Genomic DNA, 21,491 nt, shown 5'->3' with positions numbered 1-21,491 from the left:
TTTGCTGGCATATTGAGTGCAGCACTTTCACAGCATCATCTTTTAGGATTTGAAATAGCTCAGCTGGAATTCCATCATCTCCACTAGCTTTGTTAGTAGCGATGCTTTCTAAGGCCCACTTGACTTCACATTCCAGGATGTCTGGCTCTAGGTCAGTGACCACACCATCGTGATTAACTGGGTTATGAAGATCTTTTTTGTATACTTCTTCTGTGTATTCTTGCCACCTCTTTTTAATATCTTCTGCTTCTGTTAGGTCCATAGCATTTTTGTCCTTTATTGAGCCCATCTTTGCATGAAATGTTGCCTTGGTAGCTCTAATTTTCTTGAAGAGATCTCTAGTCTTTCCCATTCTATTGTTTTCCTTTATTTCTTTGCACTGATCACTGAAGAAGGCTTTCTTATCTCTCCTTACTATTCTTTGGAACTTTGCATTCAAATGGGTATATCTTTCCTTTTCTCCTTTGCTTTTTGCTTCTCTTCTTTTCACAGCTATCTGTAAGGCCTCCTCAGACAGCCGTTTTGCTTTTTTTGCATTTCTTAGACCAGTCTACCAAGGCAATAGAAATAAAAGCAAAAATAAACAAATAGGACCTAAGCAAACTTACAAGCTTTTGTACAGTAACGGAAACCATAAATAAACCAAAAGACAGCCTATGGACTTAGAGAAAGTATTTGCAAATTACGCAACTGACAAGGGCTTGATTTCCAAAATATAAAAACAGTTCATATAAATCAACAACAAAAAAACAACCCAATCAAAAAATGGGCACAGGACCTAAAGAGATATTTCTCCAAAGAAGACACACAGATTGCAAACACATAAAATGACACTCAACTTCATTAATCATTAAGAAAAATGCAAATCAAAACTACAATGACCACCATTAAAAAGGCTATGTATTATAAATGCTAGAGGGTATGAAGAAAAAGGAACCCTCCTACACTGTTGGGAGGAATGTAAGTTGGTGCAGCTACTATGGAAAACAGTATGGAGTTCCTCAGAAAAATAAAAATAGAATTACCATATGATTCAGCAGCCCCACTCTTAGATATCTACCCAGACAAAACTATAATTGAAAAGATACATGCACCCCTATGCTCATAGCTGCACTATTCACGACAACCAAGACATGGAAACAATCTAAATGTCCATCGACAGATGAATGGATAAAGAAGATGTGGTGCATAATTCAACGGAATTCTACCATTTAAAAAAAATGAAATGATGCCATTTTCAGTAATACAGATGAACTAGAAATTATCATATAGAAAGTAATTCATGAAATTTGACCAATACCATATGATACCACTCATATGTAGATTCTAAAATATGACACAAATCGGGGGGTGGGAAAGAGAGGGACTGGGAGTTTAGGATTAGCAGATGCAAACTATTATATATAAGGTGGATAAACAAGGTTCTACTCATAGTACAAGGAACTATATTCCATATTCTCTGATAAACCATAATGGAAAAGATTATGAAAAATAATATATATGTATAATTGAATGACGCTGCTGTACAGCAGAAACTAACATCATAAATCATCTATACTTCAACAAAATAAATTAAAAAAATATTCCTCAAACTGACAATTAGCAGGACACAAGAAACTAGAAGTTAAATTTAAAATTCCAGACCTAGGATTATATATTTGGGACACTGCCATAGTTTCTGCTCAACAAAAATATGTAGAAATTAGTTCCCAAACTGCTAGAAATAACATATAATATATAAAGCATGTATGTGTGAACATGCTTTCTTTCATTAGTAAACTTCATCATGTGGTTAAGAACTGGCCTGCTGAAGATAAAACTTTTTAATTATAAAAAATTAAATTTCAAATAAATTTAGGAATTTACCTTTGCATTAAGGCACATTTTGAAACTAACTTTCTAAAATTTTTCACCAAAACTAGAATTGTTATTCTCATATTAACAGAAGGTCTGTGCCACTATTTGAAAATCAGAGTTTACCTTGTGTCTTTAAGAAATCAGTAGTTCTTTCTGCTTAATTTCTATCTCAAGTTATAATCTTTTATTAATTATCAATAATGCCATAGTAGTCCCGTAACGGACATTACGACGAGCACAATTAGGAAATAAACAGCAGGAAGAACACATAAGTTACTAAAATCAAAGATTCTGCTTTCATATAAATGTCTTGCAGAAAAAAAAAACAGAGCTCTTAGATCAAAGTCAATGTTGCATCCAAAACTAACATTTCAAACTTCAAGCAGGTGGTATAGCAATATGCCAATAAAAGCACATATGGAAGAACACAAACTGAACCAAGGGGTGTAGCAAAAAAAGTATAAACTGATTTTTTTTTAAGGGTAGGACAAGCCACCATATGGAATCAGTCTTCATTCATGGATACTTTTTTAAAATAATGAATTGACTTGTTTTTTTTTAAACTGGGGAAGCTAAAGGAGTACAGTGATGAACTTACTGTTGTTGAGGGGAAGGAGAAGGAGCCGGGGACCAGTATTCCTACCAGCACCACAGCCAGTTCTTGATATTTCCTAGACTGGCTGTAGTGTCAGACACTGGGATACAATGTGGATTATACTTTTTTTCAAATCAGTGTCTTAGACGAACATGAAACAATTAAATCAATGAGGATGTCATATACTTCACAAACTGTAATACAGAATATCTGGATCCATTTAAGGATGGTTCATTTTGTTAATAAATGAACACAAGAGGACAAACTGTGTTCCTCAGAGCTCCTAAAATCATGCTGTCACTGATTTTCAAACAAGAAGGCATTTACTGAACACGTAGAAAGAAGTCATTTCTTTCTCTTTTCTCTACATTGGAGAAGGAAATGGCACCCCACTCCAGTACTCTTGCCTGGAAAATCCCATGGACGGAGGAGCCTGGTGGGCTGCAGTCCATGGGGTTGCAAAGAGTCGGACACGACTGAGCAACTTCACTTTCACTTTTCACTTTCACGCATTGGAGAAGGAAATGGCAACCCACTCCACTCCAGTGTTCTCGCCTGGAGAATCCCAGGGATGGGGGAGCCTGGTGGGCGGCCGTCTGTGGGGTCGCACAGAGTTGGACACGACTGAAGCAACTTAGCAGCAGCAGCACCAGTAAGTTGGAAAAATGAGTTTCACCTTTCAAAGATTTAGGAGCTGAGTGGGGTTTTTGTTTTGTTTTCATTCTTTGTGCTGCCTAAAACAACTTGATGGCTCAATTTACTTATCAGATTTTTTTTCAACATTTTATGTCTAATCAGATACTTTCAGCAAGGCTGCATATGGGCTTTATTATCACATCTGTGCCATATTAGAACTAGAGAGAGAGAAGTGAAGATTGGCTCATTCTAGTTCTTATCATCAATATCATAATGCAGAGTTTAATTTAAAAAATGTAAATGTCTACACTAAGTATAGCTTTTCTCCTTCATCTTTTATATTTGGTTTCAAGTGTTTAACGAATTTATTCTTTTCCAAATTAAAGCAAAAACTACTCAAATGCACTAAGTTTATGGAGATGGTCAGTATAATTCACTCATTTCCAGATAAGAAAACTGACAACCAAAAAAAAAAAAAAGGCCACCTGCCTAATAGGAGCAGAGCCTAAAACAGAATCCAGGTCACCAGCATCTCCCCTACTCCACTGTGGTCATTACACACCACAATATTTAGCATCTGAGCCAAGTCACATTCAGGTGTCTAACAGTCACAAGCTAAAATCAACTGTGGGCCTAAGTATCCTCTGCCTTTTCATGAAAACCAAGAACAATAGCCAGAATGAGTATACCCAAAGACATGAGAGGTACAACTAACCCATCAGAAAACTGTCTACGGGTCTGAGTATTTATATGTCAAAAATGAGTCATAGTGATCTTGTGGGAGTTTTTTCCCAGACAGACTTCCTAGAAAAACCTGCCATGGTCTCTCTTCTTCGCCCTATGTGCATGCTGGGTTGCTTCAGTCGTGTCTGACTCTGTGTGACCCCATGGACTGTAGCCCCCCAGGCTCCTCCGTCCAAGGGACTCTCCAGGCAAGAATGCTAGATTGAGTTACCACGCCCTCATCCAGAGGATCATCCCAACCTAGGGATCAAACCCGTGTCTCTTAACACCTCCTGCATTGTCAGAAGGCTTCTTTACCACTCGCGCCACCTGGGAAGCCCTGCACTCAACTGGATTTTGATGGAGTCAAAATGATGCACACACGCAATCATGAGCAGCTTTTCCCTCCTCCTGGAGGGTGGTGGCCTGTCTCATTCACTCTGCCGGCAGCCACCTGGTGGAGCTGTAATACATCATTTTTCAAGAGACAAATACTAGGTGATTAATTGCTGGGTCTGTTACTATAAATGGCTTCACAGCTTAAAAGAGTTAATTCGTAATGCTTTTAGATGAGAAGTTAAATGTCAAATCGGTTCCAGTAGCAGGTATAAACCTTTCCCCCAGCTTTAAGCACAGTATAAATCTCCCTCCCTGGTTGAGAAACTTACGCAGCCATCATTTCTCCAGAAGCTCCTACTTATTTCTCACTTTGGGGGGAATTTATTTCCCCTACAGTCCCTCCCACACAGGAAGTCAGTGAAGAGATTCAAGAGTTGAAGAGAACTGTAAGCCAAAGAAGTTTTAGGCCAGCAACTCAAAGACTCCTTCTTCTTGCCCCTCTTTGTACTACTTTCCGTCTTTTCTGACCTTCCTTCCCTCAGAAAAGAGTATAAATTTGAAAAGGAATCATGAAAGAAAGGAGGCAAGTAGCTTTCTGTGGTTTAGAATCAATAAGAGGTTAATATTCTCTTTATTGTGAACTAAGAAGCAGACTGAAGATCCAAGGCAAATTTCTCAACAGCACAAATATCCAATTTCATACATACATATATATAAATATAACCTTTACCTTACTCCTTTTCTTCTATCTACTCCAGCCAAAAGAGACCAAATCGGTGCACTCAAGCAACTGATACTCTTTTAGATTATTCCTATCTCCTTCAGTCGGACAATTAAAGATACTTTTAATACCAGTAGAATAAACGGACACTTAATTAATCATGATATTCTTTGCGAAGAGTTGTCCAGTAGTTAAATCATATTTTCTACGCCTTGAGGGAAGTGACAGCTGTCATCTCAAGCCAAGATGATCCTTCCAGAAAGCAGTACTCTTCTGAGAATACAGTTAGTTTTATTCTTTCTCACAGACCTGAAACTGCCTTTGCAGCCGAGGACTGTAACCTCCACCCCCAACACCAGTGTCTTTCATGGCACACACTACTCTGGGGACCCACAGCTGCTTCCCTTTCCTTTTGAGATGACAGTACCACTGACCTGAAAAGGCCAGGAAAAGGAGACGGCACAGACCCAGGGTCAGAGGGACCTGTACCTGAATGCCAGCCCTGGGTGAGAACGACAGATTAACCTCTCTGTGAGTCAGGGCCTCACCTGCAATGGGAGACAAACACACTCCTCAAAGGGCACCTTGAAGATTAAATAAAATGATGCACGAGAAGCTCAGGCGGGCACCGGGCACAGAGCAGGCCCTCAGTCAAGTCCACGTCCCCCTCCTCAGCTCAGCTCCCGCACGTGTGAGAGCACTCCTGACTCCAAGAGGACAAGTTACGCCGCACTGAGCAGAGCGGGTGAGAGACATTCAATTAGGAAATAACCACCGCCCATAAGCCGCCGGCCCTCCCTCCCCAAAGTCAGCCTTCTTGAATTTTTCTTTTCCATTGTTACTGTGCAGACTGAGACAGAAGAGAAAGCAATTAGGAAAATTATAGGAGGCAGTGGAGTCTGACGTCAGCTGAAGGGGAAAGCAACCATTACGAAAGAAAAGAATTGAGCAAAATGTGATTCGGGAAAATATATGACAGCCAGGGTTTTCCTTAACCAGCGAGAAGGAAAGCCAGAAATCTTTAAAAATCATAATGGCTCCATGCTGTTGCATGCAGTGACCATTTCATAACCACAATTTCATGAGAACGTTGTATAAGGTGGGTGCTGCTCTGTCAAAAACTCTGTAGCTGTTATTAACTACCAGATTATTCCCTATTCACTAGAAGTAGCTCATACTGCTGCAGTGGAAAGGGCCTTTGGAGCCTGTGTGCCATTTAAAGGTTAAAACTGCAAGGTTAGGGCTGGGACTTTACAGAGACAAATGTCGGGAAATTCTTATCTGTGATTCTCTGAGTAATCATCCTGCAGCCTCCCGGTGCACATAAATGCAACATCTGTCTGCGTGTAGATGACAGCTCCATCAGTGGAGCAGTATTAAGTGACTGAGAAGAGGAACTGGACTGAGTTAAAGCAATATATGCCTGCTTTAACAAGAGCACAGCAATTCTGGTTTGCTCCCAACACTTAATTACATCTTCCTCACACACTCCTCTCTGGTCACTCTCTAAAGTCCCATTTCCATATGCTTTGGGGCTTTCTGTATCACAGCGGAAGTTTTAAAAGTTGAAGCAGAGGAAATCCAACTCAGTCCTCCTCCTTTTCCTCAAGTTCACTTTCTTCCAATAACCATTTGGAAATGGTTACATCTTCAGGTTAAAATAACTGGGACAAAAAAAAAAAAAAAACTGGGACAGTTAGCGAGTTTGGGATGGACATGTCCACACTGCTATATTTAAAATGGATAACCAACAAGGAAATATTCTATAGCACAGGGAACTCTGCCCAAAGTTATGCTGCAGCCTGGATGGGACAGCAGCTCGGGGGAGAATGGCTGCATATGCATGGCTGAGACCCTTTGCTGTCCAACTGAAACCACCACAACATCGTTTATCAGCTACACCCCAATACAAAATTTAAAAGTTCCAAAAAAATAACTAGGGGTGGGGGTGTCTCTGCTTGCCCAGGAAAGAGCAATATGCACAAAAGAACGTAAAGAAGCTGGCAGGGAGGGGAGAGAGATTATGGAGAAGTGCCTTAGGAGGACCAAGGAAAAACCACCAGCCTCTAAGTTTCATGGGCTTCTTGCAAAGACCACTTAATCAATCCCAGTGGCACAGCTGACAGACAATTCCTACTTATATGTGGGGAGAGGAGGGGACCTCTTTGAATTCCATTACTATTCTCATAGTTTGAGATACATATCTAAGCAGTGATTCTTTATTGGGAGATGATCTTGTCTCCCAGGGGACGTGCCAACATCTGGAGGCATTTTTGGTTGTCGCAACCAGGGAGATGCTACTGGCACCTAGTGGGCTGAGGCCAGGAAGACAATGCCCAGGACAGCCCCACACAACAGAACTACTCGGTCCAAAGTGTCAACAATGCTAATGTGCAGAAACCCTAATTTAAAGCAAAAGAACTTGTGGCACTGACTTAGCTGTATTCATGAAACAAAATACAAGTTGTGGAATGCACAGCTGGTTTTATTCTTTCTTACAGAACTGCAGCTAGCCTTTTACAGCCAGGCACAATAAGCGCCCACCACAGACATAAAGGCCATTCATTCGCATCTGATCAAAAACCTATCTTAAAAGTATTGTTTAATTCTTTTAACTGTAAAAATTATCTGGCAATTAATCTTAGATGTTTTGAAAATAATTTATAAATGGTGGTTTTCTGAAGAACACATAAGCCTGAACAGGGCAATTATGAGATGAAAATAATTTTTATACTCAAATGGTAATTTTCATAAACAAATCAGCATCAAGTAATAAAACTTCACACCAAAAATACTGATGTCAGCTCAAGTTGACAATAGAATCTGCAGCAGATGTTAACTTATTCTGAAAGAAGGTAAACACATTTGAGATGAACCTCCCCAAACAGAATAAATTCAATGAAGAACATCTATTCTGTAGTCCCGGTATGCATGTACTGAAAATAAGCCTGGTCCAATGAAAGACATTACAAAGGCAACAGACCCAACATCCCAGTCCCCAAAAGGTTCTGCAGAACAGGTTAAAATTGTAACTGGACAACACACAAAGGACCACAGAAAAAGAAAACTACGACATCAGTAAACTGGACTTCCTCAAAACTTAAAAGTGCTGCATTTCAAGATACCATCAGGAAAACCAATGATAAGCCACAGAATGGGAGAAGATATTCACAAATTACACACATGATAAGGAATCTGTATCTAGGATACTTACAAACTCACTAATAAGAAGATAAAGGCTTTTTTAATGGGAAAAAAGCAAGATATGGAAACAACCCAAGTGCCCATCAACAGACAACCGGCTTACAAAGGTGTAGTATACATATATAATGGAATATTACTCAGCCATAAAAAAAGAATGAAACCTTGCCATTTGCAGCAACATGGACGGGCCTAGAGAATATTATACTCAGTGAAACCAGAGGAAGACAAATATTATACAATATAACTTATATGTGGACTCATAAAAATAACAACAAACCTATACCAAAACAGAAAGAGACTCATAGACATAGAAAACAAAGGTGGTTACCAAAGCAGGGAGAGGGGAGAGAAATCAGGAGTACAGGATTAACAGATACAAACTACTACACATAAAACAGATAAGCAACAAGATAGCACAGGGAATTATAGTCAATATCTTATAATAACCTATAATGGAAAATTATCTGAAATATATATATATAACTGAATCACTTTGCTGTTGTTTAACACAACACTGTATTGTAATCCAACTATACTTCAATTTTTTTTAATGAGCAAAAGATCTGAATAAACTTTTGACCAAAGATATATGAATGGACTATATACACATGAAAAGATTCTCAACGTCCTTAGTTACTAAAAAAATGCAAATTAAAACCACAATGAGACACTACCTCACTCCCACTAGAATGAAATTGAAAATACAGTTGAAAATACTAATTGAAAATACAAACAAACACAACTGTTGTCAAAAATGTGGAGAAATTGAAACTCTCAAACATTTTCCCCAGTGGCTCAGAGGTAAAGAATCCGCCTGTTATGCAGGAGATGTGGGTTGATCCCTAGGCCAGGAAGATTCCTGCAAAAGGAAATGGCAACCCACTCCAGTCATCTTGCCTGGGAAATCCCAGAGACTGAGAAACCCGGCAACTGCAATCCCTGGGGTCGCGGGAGAGTCGACCACGACTGAGAGATTAAACAACAGCACACACTGCTGATGGGAAAGGCAGAATGATACCATCGCTCCGGAAAAGCCCAGCAGTTTCATAAAAGAATACAAGATTCTCAGAAAGTCCACAATGGCATTCATATTATTATTATTCATAGCGTTTGTTCATAATAGCCAAAAAGTGGAAGCAACCGAATGTCTATCAACTGATGAACAGGTAAACAAAAGTGACCTAGCCATACAATGGAATGCCAAGTACATGCTACAACAGGGATGAATCTCAAAAACATCAAAGTTTTTTGACTTCTTCTAAGTCAAAGAAGCCAGGCACAAAAGACCACATAGTGTGTGAGTCCTTTATATAAAATGTCCAGAAAAGGCAACTGTGTAGTGGTGGGAGGTATATTAGTGGCTGCCCAGGGCTGGGGCTGGGAGTGAGGAATGACTGCCAACAGCTCGGTTTTCTTCCAGGATGACAGGAATGGCCTACACTTAAAAAGGTGGATTTTATGGCATTTAAATTACACCCCAATAAAGGGGCTTGGAAAAAAATCATGGAAACTGGGAGATGGCGCTCTCACTTTATGGATAAGGTAGGTGACTGAGGCACAGGATTTAGACACTGAGAAGAGTGACGGCACGTGCAAAGAAAGTATCTGTGGGGTGAAAGATTAACTTGCTTAAAGTCAGGTAGCTAGGAAGTGGGTAGAACTCAGTGCTCAATTCACAAATGTCTTCCCCACAAAAGTCCTAAAAACTCCAGCAGAATTCAGATAGAATGGTAATTATCTTATGTCAGCATAACAGTGCTGTTGATTACCAAATGATCCTGCTCATTTTTCTGCTCTGAGCATACTGATTTTGATCCAGGTACGATACTACTTTACCCCTGTGTAGAACCAGCTTTCAGGTCTATGTACAAAATTAAACCCTAAATAGGTCATTTGTTACTGAACCTGAAACATCACAAAGGCTCTTTAAGAGTTTCACAACTATCCTCTCTGTCTGAATACACCTTAGTCTGCTTCCTGGATAAGTAATTATCAGGGAAGTGTTTGTGCACTGGCTCCAACATAAATACAATGTCATGTCCAGGATTCTCATTCTTGCCAGACATATTTAAAACAATTTTCATACTTACAGCTTAAAAAAAATGGTTTCATATCAGATTTCATTATTTACTGAGTGTCACTATTTGCTAAAAAATTATTCAGGGCAAAAGGCAGCAAGTTGTTTAAACCAAATGACCACTGCATATCTTCTGGACCTTTTGCTACACAAAACTAAGCCACTGAGTGGCCCAGAAAGGTCTGAGTTTTGGCACACTCGGTTTTCCAGGATGATGCGGTACTCTCAGTATCATGAACGGTTTTGTGCACCATGGTCTGATGTGCAACACTTCCCCATTGCTGTTCTCCTCCTGCTCCCCAACCTCTGTTGCTGGGAAGATAAACATCTTATAATCATTTAACTCATTGACAATGGCTAAAGGATTAGTCGAACACTTCATACAAATTCTCTAATCAATGGATGAAAAAAACAAATTGGGCACCAATAGAGGCATTTTCATTTATTATTTAACTTACCATAGCTCATCTACTAAGGCTCCAATTATCACAAAAGGTATAAACTTATTTTGAACGATAAAAGTTCTCAATGTAGTAGTAAAATCTTCTGTAATTTTTACTGTCTCTCAATTGACTGTGAAGACATCAGCTCTGGTCACCAGGAAGTTCATATTTCATACACACAAAAGATGGAATTGAATCTTGGCTCCCCAACTTTTATGATCTAAACAAACTTAGAAAACCACAATCTCTTTGAGCTTTAATTTTACATACACTTATACACACACACCGGAGAAGGCTATGGCACCCCACTCCAGTACTCTTGCCTAGAAAATCCCATGGACGGAGGAGCCTGGTGGGCTACAGTCCATGGGGTCGCGAAGAGTCGGGCACGACTGAGTGACTTCACTTTCACTTTTCACTTTCCTACATTGGAGAAGGAAATGGCAACCCACTCCAGTGTTCTTGCCTGGAGAATCCCAGGGACGGGGGAGCTTGGTGGGGTGCCGTCTATGGGGTCGCACAGAGTCAGACATGACTGAAGCGACTTAGCAGCAGCAGCAGCATACACACACACAGACACACAGAAAGATAATATGAACGTGTTTTAAGTCCCTTTGAGGTCTGGAGAGGATGTGAACTTGTATTTAAGGTTGATGACTTAATATTCCTCATTTAATAAAGATAAAAATCTTGAGCCTTCTTTTAATGTTATTTGAAAATTAAATATATTAAGTATTATAGTTGAAAACAAATCAAAGTTCTTCCACTACCATTTGAAATCATCCTCATGGTAAATCTTCCTGGCCCAATCTTTCTTCCTTTGAGGAAAATACAGACTTGGAAATACACAATCCAATCAAAGGCAGAGTTCTCCTACCATAACAAAATAAGCAACTTTGTTTAAGTAAAAATTATTACTTATTCCCAGAGTAAACTAAAAGGCTCCATTCAGAATACCTCAAGCTGTTACAGAAAATCCCAAATTAGAAGTCACAAGTTCCTATCGCTATTCTGTTGCTAGATAACGTTGGTTAGGTTGTATAATAGCCCCTACCCCGAATTAGGAATGTTCTCTTTAGTAAATTACTTTAAGATCTTTTGTAAACTGTAGGAGTCTGACCTAGAACAAACTCCCAGTTTCACAGAATGAGTGCTTCCCAATGCAGCAGTGGACAGCCTGATGGCCAGCTTTGCCTGTATAATTCTCCAAAGTCTAGTTTATCCATCTTATAATTGAGCTACCTGGTTCCACAGCTGCAGAAACCTGAGGATCAGCAGATTGTTTCTATGGGTAAAAATGCATCTGAATTCCAAATACAAAATGTCAGATTCTTTACTACAAGTGAAGTGTCTACTGCAACTTGAAAATGGGGCTTGATTTTTCAGTTTTCAAAAGATAAACACGAAGAAAAAGTAGTATATAAACTTTGATGTTTTTGAACTGTGGTGCTGGAGAAGACTCTTCAGAGTCCCTTGGACTGCAAGGAGATCCAACCAGTCAATCATCAAGGAGATCAGTCCTGAATATTCATTGGAAGGACTGAGGCTGAAGCTGAAACTCCAATACTTTGGACACCTGATGCAAAGAACTGACTTACTGGAAAAGACCCTGATGCTGGGAAAGGTTGAAGGCAGGAGGAGAAAGGGACAACAGAGGATGAGATGGTTGGATGGCATCACCGACTCAATAGTTCGGGCAAGCTCCGGCAGTTGGTGATGGACAGGGAAGCCTGGCGTGCTGCAGTCCATAGGGTCACAAAGAGTTGACGATGACTGAGTGACTGAACTGAATTATATAATCTAACATAAAAATAACCAATACTTAGAATTTCACATTTAGAAGGGATGCTGTTAGACATGATCTGGAACAACCCTTTAATTTTAATGTTAATTTTATGTATCAGAACAGACTAATATATACAATGTGTATACTATGGGTTTCCTCAATTGAGGGGAAAAAAATCCAGACACTCTTAAAGACTATTAGGCATGCACATACTCTATTTAAAATACAGATGCTTTGGGCAATGATTTTTTTTTTTTCTTCACTCAGAATTAAGACTTCAACCATTCTAAATGGAAATGCCAGCATATTTTAAAACCTTCTTTTAGAGTTAATCTTCTCTCTTCAATGCCACCACCTTAAATTTAAATAGTTCTGATTGCTGAGGAATTTGAACATATTTCATTTGCACAGCCCATGCACACAAATCCCGAAAGAGAACATATCCTCCACACTTGGTACTTCAGCAATCTAGGCAACTCACCAAGTGCTTTTGAGCCACGGTTTCTTCATTTGTAAAATTCAAATTTTCTGACTTTGTTAATTCACGGGGATACAAGAACCAAAGTGAATTATGTGAAAACATGTTTGGGAAGAGTACTGATATACATAAAAATGCTTGATTTTAAGATTTCCAAATTCCCACATTTCACAGGAAGAAAAAAATTTTGCTCCAAATGTTTAGGTGTAGAACCTAAATGGCTTACAGTTGCTAAATATGCATTACATATACTAAAACCAAATGGGATTTTTCTATCAAAAGTTTCTTCTAGGAAAGTAGAATAAGATGTTAAGACTTCGGTATCTACTAACACATTTTAATATTTGCACAGGTGGAGCACGCACTTTGACCACATCCTTCCTGAAGACAGGAATAGTCTCTTAGCCATCATTTTAGCTACAGTAACTGGATTCCCTGGTGGTTCAGTGGTAAAGAATCTACCTGCCAGTGTAGGAGACACCGGTTGGACCCCTAGATCGGAAAGATTCCCTGGATAAGGAAATGGCAACCCACCCCAGTATTCTTCCTTGAGAAATGCCACGGACAGAGGAGCCTGGCGGGCTACAGTCCATGGGGTCGCAAAAAGGTCGGACACGGTTTAGTGACTAAACAACAAACTGGCACAAAGACTAGCTCTGTTCTTAGTATCAGGATACACTTTTCCAGAATAAAAGTAAAATGTTCGTATAAACATATGTGAGGTCTGGCCTGGGGTACAGACACTTGCTCTCATACCACATATAGCCTTGTACAAGCATCAGGAACCTTCATTCCCCTTTAAAAATCTAAAAGGGTAACGCCCCTTTTATCTGCTGTCAGATACCTACCCAGAAAAATGCACATAAGGCCCCTGAGTGACAAAATGAAAAAAGCTTCTCACAAAGTCCATAATTTACCCATAGTGGCGGCATACTGATTTTTATTTCATGACTACTTATAATAAACTTGGTTATTTCTTGGTTATTTGGTTAAGAAATATTTCCCATCGTTGGTTAAAAGCAATGAAATAGATCAAATGTTGAAGGAAAGAAACCGGAGAAACCCTAAATGTTCTTCTTCCTAATGCATGGAAGGAAACCAAATAGTCCCAAAAAGGTAAATTAAGATTCAGTCCAAAACCATACTATGGCTTAATGTCACTGAACACTTAACAAAACTCAGTCTTCATCTTTTATGCCAAACTTAGATTCAAACTGTGATGACTCCATCTTTAATTATGATAAAACAGAATCAAAACTCAGCAAATACTACATTCTAATGTTAGCCAAATCATTAACCTGGGTAAATTCTCTTTTATGGTTCACTTTTCCTTACTCAACTAATCTCTTCATTAATTGTTCTTATTTTTCACTATAAAACATTAATGGAACCACAAAGGAAAGGTTATCTAATTTTAACCAACATAGAAGCCATCCAAGAAACATTTTATATACAGAAATAAAGTGGATTGTTTTACAGGATTTATTTCATTTCCAACGATGCTAATATATTTTCAAGTACAGTATTACCATTCACCAACTACAGGTAACCAGCTCCTTCAAGAAATGACTGTGTCTGCAAATTCTTGAACTGTTAGGGGAAACGCCGACTGAAGCTGCCTGCCCTGGGCAGGCGAGATAGCGCCATTTGCATGCTTATCTTAGGACAGCAGGTCCTGATAAGGAATGCATAACTAACAAAATATCTCCAACTGGACGAATTGAGGAAAGGTCAAAAGGAGAGAGCAGACTCCAGTCCATATGTCCTACCAACCACCCAGAATCCTCCTCGCTGGAAGCCATCTTCACTCAGCCATGCACTCGCCACCGGGAAGGACACTGAGTCAGAAAGACTGGCCAGAGACAACCTGGAAACTAACTCCATTACCATGAAACCCAAGACTATGAGCCACGTGGCAAAGCAGCTCTGCTGGGTCCCCTGACCCTGCTGCTCTCTGCCCAGGTGCCCCTTCCCAATGAAGTCTGTTGATCTGTCAGCCTGTGTGTCTCCTCTGACAATTCATTTTTCTGAGTGTTAGACAAGAGTCCACTCTCGGGCCCTGGAAGGGGGCCCCTTCCTGCAACAAAAGCATGTGATAGCCACGAGAAAACCTAATATTTTCAAGACTGACTTTGAAAGGACTTTTATATATCAGTAATGGAAATCAAAATGCATATAATTCTTTTGGGAAGTTAAATACACCAAGAAGCTTAAGAATTCTGAGCAAATTCTAATACGTTCTCTAGATGTAATATATAATGAAAATTAACTTACAATGTAATGGTAAATTTTTACAAATGAAAAATATGAAATATTATATGAAAATAAAAGTATATTTATATAAATATATTTATAAAAATCATATGCCTTAAATGTTATAAATACATAACTTCATACATTTATATAAATATATTTAATATTTCAGATACAATATTTGAATTTTTATATGTAAAATAAAAATATAACATGCTATATATAAAATGTTAAAACTATTATAAAATATCAGGATAAAAATTGTATATATATTGGAAATGCAATTACCAATTTTTTAAAGTCTGCATTGGGGGGAAAAAAACTGGAAGTAAATGCACAGGAATGTTAACACAGTATTTGCGTTTGGGTGATGAGACCCTGGCTGACATTTCCTTTTCTCCATTATGCTAAATCTTATTTAATGGACTATGCACTACTTTTACAATAAAACAATTTTTAAAAAGAAAGGACATAAATGAGAAGCAGCACTGCTGAGAGGTAAGGAAATGGCATAATTAAAGCAGATGGTTACCATTTAGTGTATAATTAAACTTTTTAGTCTGGCAAGGAACATTCTAGGTGATCACAAATGATAACTAAGTTATATAGTATTTGTGCTGGAGAGACACCCTGCCTAATTCTGTCATTTGACCAGTACAAGGAAAAGTTACGTTTATATAATGCTTTATAGTTTACCAAATGCTTTCAAAATGTCACATCATCTATCCTTCAAAGAATCCCGTGAGGTAGATTCATATGTCCCATTTCAGGGCTTCCCAAGTGGCGCTAGTGGTAAAGAACCTGTCTGCCAATGCAGGAGACATAAGAGAGGCGGGTTCGATCCTTGGGTCGGGAAGATCCCCTAGATCTTCGCAACTCACTTCAGTATTCTTGCCTGGAGAATCCCATGGACAGAAGAGCCTGGCGAGCATCAGTCCATGGGGCCGTAAAGAGTGGGACACGACTGAAGCGACTTAGCACGCCCCACTTTCAGGATCAGGAAACCGAGGGCTAGAGAGATAATGTACTCTATTAATAGTATTTACCATTTACCGACTGATCACTCAAAGTGTTAAGCACAACAGTCATGTGAAAATTATCACCACTTTACAGATCAGAAAACTGAAAAGCATAGGTTACAGCTGAGAATCATCGTTCTGACTCGAAGCCACAATTTGAAACGGAGTCCTGAGTTATAATCAACTTTGGGAGTCTCAGTGGAGGAGTCCAGCCCCAAACCCTATGCTCTCTCTACTCCACTGGTCCCCTCTCCTCGCCTACGATTCTTTGAAGAGTGACTTAAGTTGACAACCACTATGAGGGTCTAGAGGGAAAAATACTAGGTCCAGTAATAATCAAAAACGAATGCTTGCTGGCGGAGGGCCTCGTCTCAGGAGGAAGGCAAGGCAGTGAATAACTCAGAGTGGAGGGGGCAAGTTTAACAAGTCTTAACATATGCACATGGGGCGGGGGGAGCAGAGGAACCACTCTACCTCAAGAGCAGGAATGACAACATAAATCACGAATCCTGCACCTGACGCTCGCGTTCCTAGGTTCAATTCCCAGAGAGCCTTTTCTGTTCCCCTCAATGGCTGCCCGCCGACAGTAGGGTTGAGGTCCTACTTAACAGAAAACGCTGGAACAAACCCCATGGTGGGCCAAGCAGAGACAGAGAAGCAACGAGTATTGTAGCTAACAGTGGACACCTGGGGGACTAGGCACCATGACCACATCTGAGGAGCACCCGAGGGGCCTCGGGCCACCACCGAGGGGAGGAAGAGTCCAGGGCTCGCGGCGAGGACCGAGGCCCCGAGAGAGGCCGCGGTGCTGGGACTGCCGCCTGCCGAGGCTCGTACTGGGGCTTGGAGGTCGGCCCAGGAGCCTCGTTACTCACGTTGCACTAGCCGGTCTGCGGAGAAGGTGGAGGAGCAGCTGGTAACGAGCGCGCAAGGGACGCCCGCAGCCATCACTGCGCCCGCGGACAGGTTCCTTCCCGGAGCCACTTCCGCCTTGGACGATACCACGGCCGCCGGTGCGCGGGGGAGACGCGCGAGAAAGGCGCGTTCTCAGAGGCACGGCCGGCCCTGCCTCCTCCTTTGTCCCCTCTTCCGCTCCTGGCGTGGACCAGGCTGGGCTTCGCGTGGCGTTGCCATGGGGATGAGCTCCCTCCGCGGCAAGTACACGACTCTGGAGACCGCGCCTTCCTGAGGAGGGACCCCGCCCGGCCGAAGGCATGGCCCAGGAGAAGGAAAACCAAGACCCCGTCGGATCTATCTTAATCCAGGTGGGAAATGGGCCTCTCCTAACCCTGTCCAGCTAGAACACTTTGAGCGAGCGAGGCCCAGCAGAGCCCATCCACTCACGCTTACCCACTTAAAGCGCTGCTTCTCAGATTGCCTCCAACACCACGGTTTAAAGAACTCCCAAGTGTGCCAACCTAGACCTCTCTCGCCAGCCTCACACACCTCTTGAGCCTGACGATGGAGGTTGCGCGGCCGAAGCACGACCAATCTGCCTCTGGTAAAACTCCAGGACGATACACCCCATTGGGACCTTTACTTTGGAAAAATCCATGTTCCACTGAGGCACCATTTTTAAATGTTATATTCTGAAAAGTTTAATCCTATGATGTAAGGAAATGGAGGAGATACAAATCAGACACGTATCTGGGCGAAAGTTGAAATAGATGAACTGCTTTTGATCTCCTACATTGCAGGTGGATTCTTTACCAGCTGAGCTACAAGGGAAGTAGCTACTTTTCTTCAGTTCAGTTCAGTTCAGTTCAGTCGCTCAGTCGCGTCGGACTCTGCGACCCCGCCAGGCCTCCCTTTCCATCACCAACTCCCGGAGTTCACCCAAACTCATGTGCATTGAGTCGGTGATGCCATCCAGCCATCTCATCCTTTGTCGTCCCCTTCTCCTCCTGCCCCCAATCCCTCCCAGCATCAGAGTCTTTTCCAATGAGTCAACTCTTCGCATGAGGTGGCCAAAATACTGGAGTTTCAGCTTTAGCATTATTCCTTCCAAAGAACACCCAGGACTGATCTCCTTCAGAATGGACTGGTTGGATCTCCTTGCAGTCCAAGGGACTCTCAAGAGTCTTCTCCAAGTTCAAAAACATCAATTCTTTGGCGCTCAGCTTTCTTTATAGTTCAACTCTAGCACCCATACATGACTACTGGAAAAACCATAGCCTTGACTAGACGAACCTTTGTTGGCAAAGTAATGTCTCTGCTTTTGAATATGCTATCTAGGTTGGTCACAACTTTGCTTCCAAGGAGTAAGCGTCTTTTCATTTCATGGCTGCAATCACCATCTGCAGTGATTTTGGAGCCCCCAAAAATAAAGTCTGACACTGTTTCCACTGTTTCCCCATCTATTTCCCATGAAGTGATGGGAGTACCCTAATTTTTTTCACTCTAAAAGTCCCTTGCATATAATGGAGTTCTGGGGATGTAATGCACACCATAGTGATTACAGTAATAATACTGTATATTTGAAAGTGGCTGAGTAAATCTTACAAGTTCTCATCACAAGAAAAAAGTTGTATTATGACTATATATGGTGATGTATGTTAACTAGCCTTACTGTGGCAATCATTTAGCAATATGTACAAATATTGACTGATGTTGTCTATGTGAAACTAATATAATGTTTATGTCAATTATATACCAATAAAAATAATAAAAATTCCTTACTTGGGAACAAGATAAAAGCTTGCTAATCAAGTTAAACTTTGAATGTGGAAAGGTGATGAAAAGCACAGGAAAGTAACTCTCTAATCTGAGGGGGGAACATCAGGAAAGTTTTGATTTCTCAGTTCAACTCAGTTTGTGACTGTTACACTCAGATTTTTCCAGAATGTTAAAAGCACTACTTTCCGCCCCCCCCCCAACATTTATATGTGATGGTTTTGAAACATTTTTGACATATCATCACCTTCAACTCATATTTAGCTCTACTTGACTAAAAGTTTGAAGTAATTTCCCTAAGGACTATCAGAACTCTACTCAGATCTGCACTTGGTCTAATTTTTCTTCCTGCCATGATTTGGTCCTTCCCTCTGGGAGACTTCTTTAAACCCCTAAACTCACCAATTTTATAGACTTCCTCAATATGAATCATACCCAGATCTTCTTACCTTACCTTTTCTTATCCTTGCTTTCACCAGCACCCTAGAATGAGTTTGGCCAGACTGCCAAGTGTGAGGGAAGAGTCTCCACAAGACTGCCCTCACTTAGACACCAGGCACAAGTTCAGGGGTCCCTAGAACTATCCTTAATTCAGACCAGCTGTCTACACTTTTGGAAGCCCCAACCATGTCACATTGGCTAATTTGTTAGAGCACTCACAAAACTCAGAAAAGCACTGTGTTTATAATTACAGTGTTTTTATAGCAAAAGAATAGAAATTAAAATCAACCAAGGGAAGAGAGGCTCAGGGCAGAGAGTCCAGAAGGGGTTCAAATGGAGCTTCCAGCCATTTTCTCCCAGTGGAGTCATAGCATTACCTCCTTTCAGTCATGATATGTGACAACATATACAGATTATTGCCAACTAGGGAAGCTTTCCCAAGACTTTAATGTCCAGAGGTTTATTGGAGCTCAATCACAATGCCCATTTGGCTGACTTTAGTCTTCAGCCCTTCCCAGAGAGCAGACCAATGATTTCAGTCTAATTCCTCTAGAGATTAGAACTGATACAGCATAGCTCAAAGTCCCCATCATAAACCCCATTCCCATCAAACAGGATGCTCTGGGGGCCTAGTGATCATGTCCCAGGGTCTAATGGCAGAGGCCAGATCTCTCTTTGGGAAGAACTAGGAATAATCATATCTATGTTGATCAACACCCCTACTTGCTTGAAAGGGTTACCTTGTACACACTTAAGTGGAGGGCTATGTAGAGAAAGAGAGGCCACCCCTTAATCTAATTATTGAGTCTGATCTGTATATACAGTGTAAAATTCTCCCTGATACAATGTAGAATATGTATAATGAGGGAAAAAATTAATATATGTAGTCATGAATGGATGTGAATGATGGACTATAAAGAAAGCTGAGCACTGAAGATTTGATGCTTTTGAACTGTGATGTTGGAGAAGACTCTTGAGAGTCCCTTGGACTGCAAGGAGATCCAACCAGTCCATCCTAAAGGAAATCAGTCCTGAATATTCCCCAGAAGGACTGATACTGAAGCTGAAACTCTAAAACTTTGGCCACCTGATGTGAAGAACTGACTCACTAGAAAAGACCCTGATGCTGAGAAAGGTTGAAGGCGGGAGGAGAGGGGACGACAGAGGATGAGATGGTTGGATGGGATCACCGACTCGATGGAATGAGTTTGAATAAACTCCAGGAGTTGGTGATGGACAAGGAGGCCTGGTGTGCTGCAGTCCATGGGGTTGCAAAGAGTTGGACACGACTGAGCGACTGAACTGCACCGACTGAATTCTTTTTCAACCTCTTCTGTCTGGTTTGCCAGGAGTGTATACCATACAACAATAAAATGAGAATGACTCATTTAAACTCTTATCTTTAGCTCTTATCTCAAAGTGTGATCCTAGGACTAGCAAAGAAATGGAATTATAAGATTGCTTTTGACAAAACTGAGTCTTTTTTTTTTTTCTGCTTTATTTTTTTAATTTAAATTTATTTATTTTATTTTTTTTATTTTATTTTATTTTTAAACTTTACATAATTGTCTTAGTTTTGCCAAATATCAAAATGAATCCGCCACAGGTATACATGTGTTCCCCATCCTGAACCCTCCTCCCTCCTCCCTCCCCATACCATCCCTCTGGGTCGTCCCAGTGCACTAGCCCCAAGCATCCAGTATTGTGCATCGAACCTGGACTGGCAACTCGTTTCTTACATGATATTTTACATGTTTCAATGTCATTCTCCCAAATCTTCCCACCCTCTCCCTCTCCCACAGAGTCCATAAGACTGTTCTATACATCAGTGTCTCTTTTGCTGTCTCGTACACCGGGTTATTGTTACCATCTTTCTAAATTCCATATATATGCGTTAGTATACTGTATTTATGTTTTTCCTTCTGGCTTACTTCACTCTGTATAATAGGCTCCAGTTTCATCCACCTTATTAGAACTGATTCAAATGTATTCTTTTTAATGGCTGAGTAATACTCCATTGTGTATATGTACCACTGCTTTCTTATCCATTCATCTGCTGATGGACATCTAGGTTGCTTCCATGTCCTGGCTATTATAAACAGTGCTGTGATGAACATTGGGGTACACGTGTCTCTTTCCCTTCTGGTTTCCTCAGTGTGTATGCCCAGCAGTGGGATTGCTGGATCATAAGGCAGTTCTATTTCCAGTTTTTTAAGGAATCTCCACACTGTTCTCCATCTGTATAT

The 21,491-nt window shown here is 40.6% G+C and overlaps 2 protein-coding genes across 2 annotated transcripts in view; one reads left to right on the top strand and one right to left on the bottom strand.

The window, feature by feature from the left end:
• The window catches only part of AAGAB (alpha- and gamma-adaptin binding protein), a 74,396-nt gene extending 57,271 nt beyond the window's left edge, over positions 1-17,125 (bottom strand). Inside the window, exon 1 of the mRNA XM_010834521.1 lies at positions 17,007-17,125. Within this exon, the coding sequence (XP_010832823.1) occupies positions 17,007-17,079 (73 nt within the window). The 5' untranslated portion in view covers positions 17,080-17,125. The remainder of the gene's footprint in view (positions 1-17,006) is intronic.
• Positions 17,126-17,252: 127 nt separating this feature from the next.
• Positions 17,253-21,491, top strand: part of IQCH (IQ motif containing H) — a 230,139-nt gene continuing 225,900 nt past the window's right edge. The window contains exon 1 of the mRNA XM_010834520.1: positions 17,253-17,396. Coding sequence (XP_010832822.1) covers positions 17,346-17,396 — 51 coding nt within the window. The 5' untranslated portion in view covers positions 17,253-17,345. The remainder of the gene's footprint in view (positions 17,397-21,491) is intronic.

Source organism: Bison bison, unplaced genomic scaffold, assembly GCF_000754665.1.
Source record: "Bison bison bison isolate TAMUID 2011002044 unplaced genomic scaffold, Bison_UMD1.0 scf7180017864034, whole genome shotgun sequence".
NCBI lineage: Eukaryota > Metazoa > Chordata > Mammalia > Artiodactyla > Bovidae > Bison > Bison bison.
Note: the sequence above shows the minus strand (reverse complement) of the source record. Positions and strands in the feature narration are given on the sequence as shown.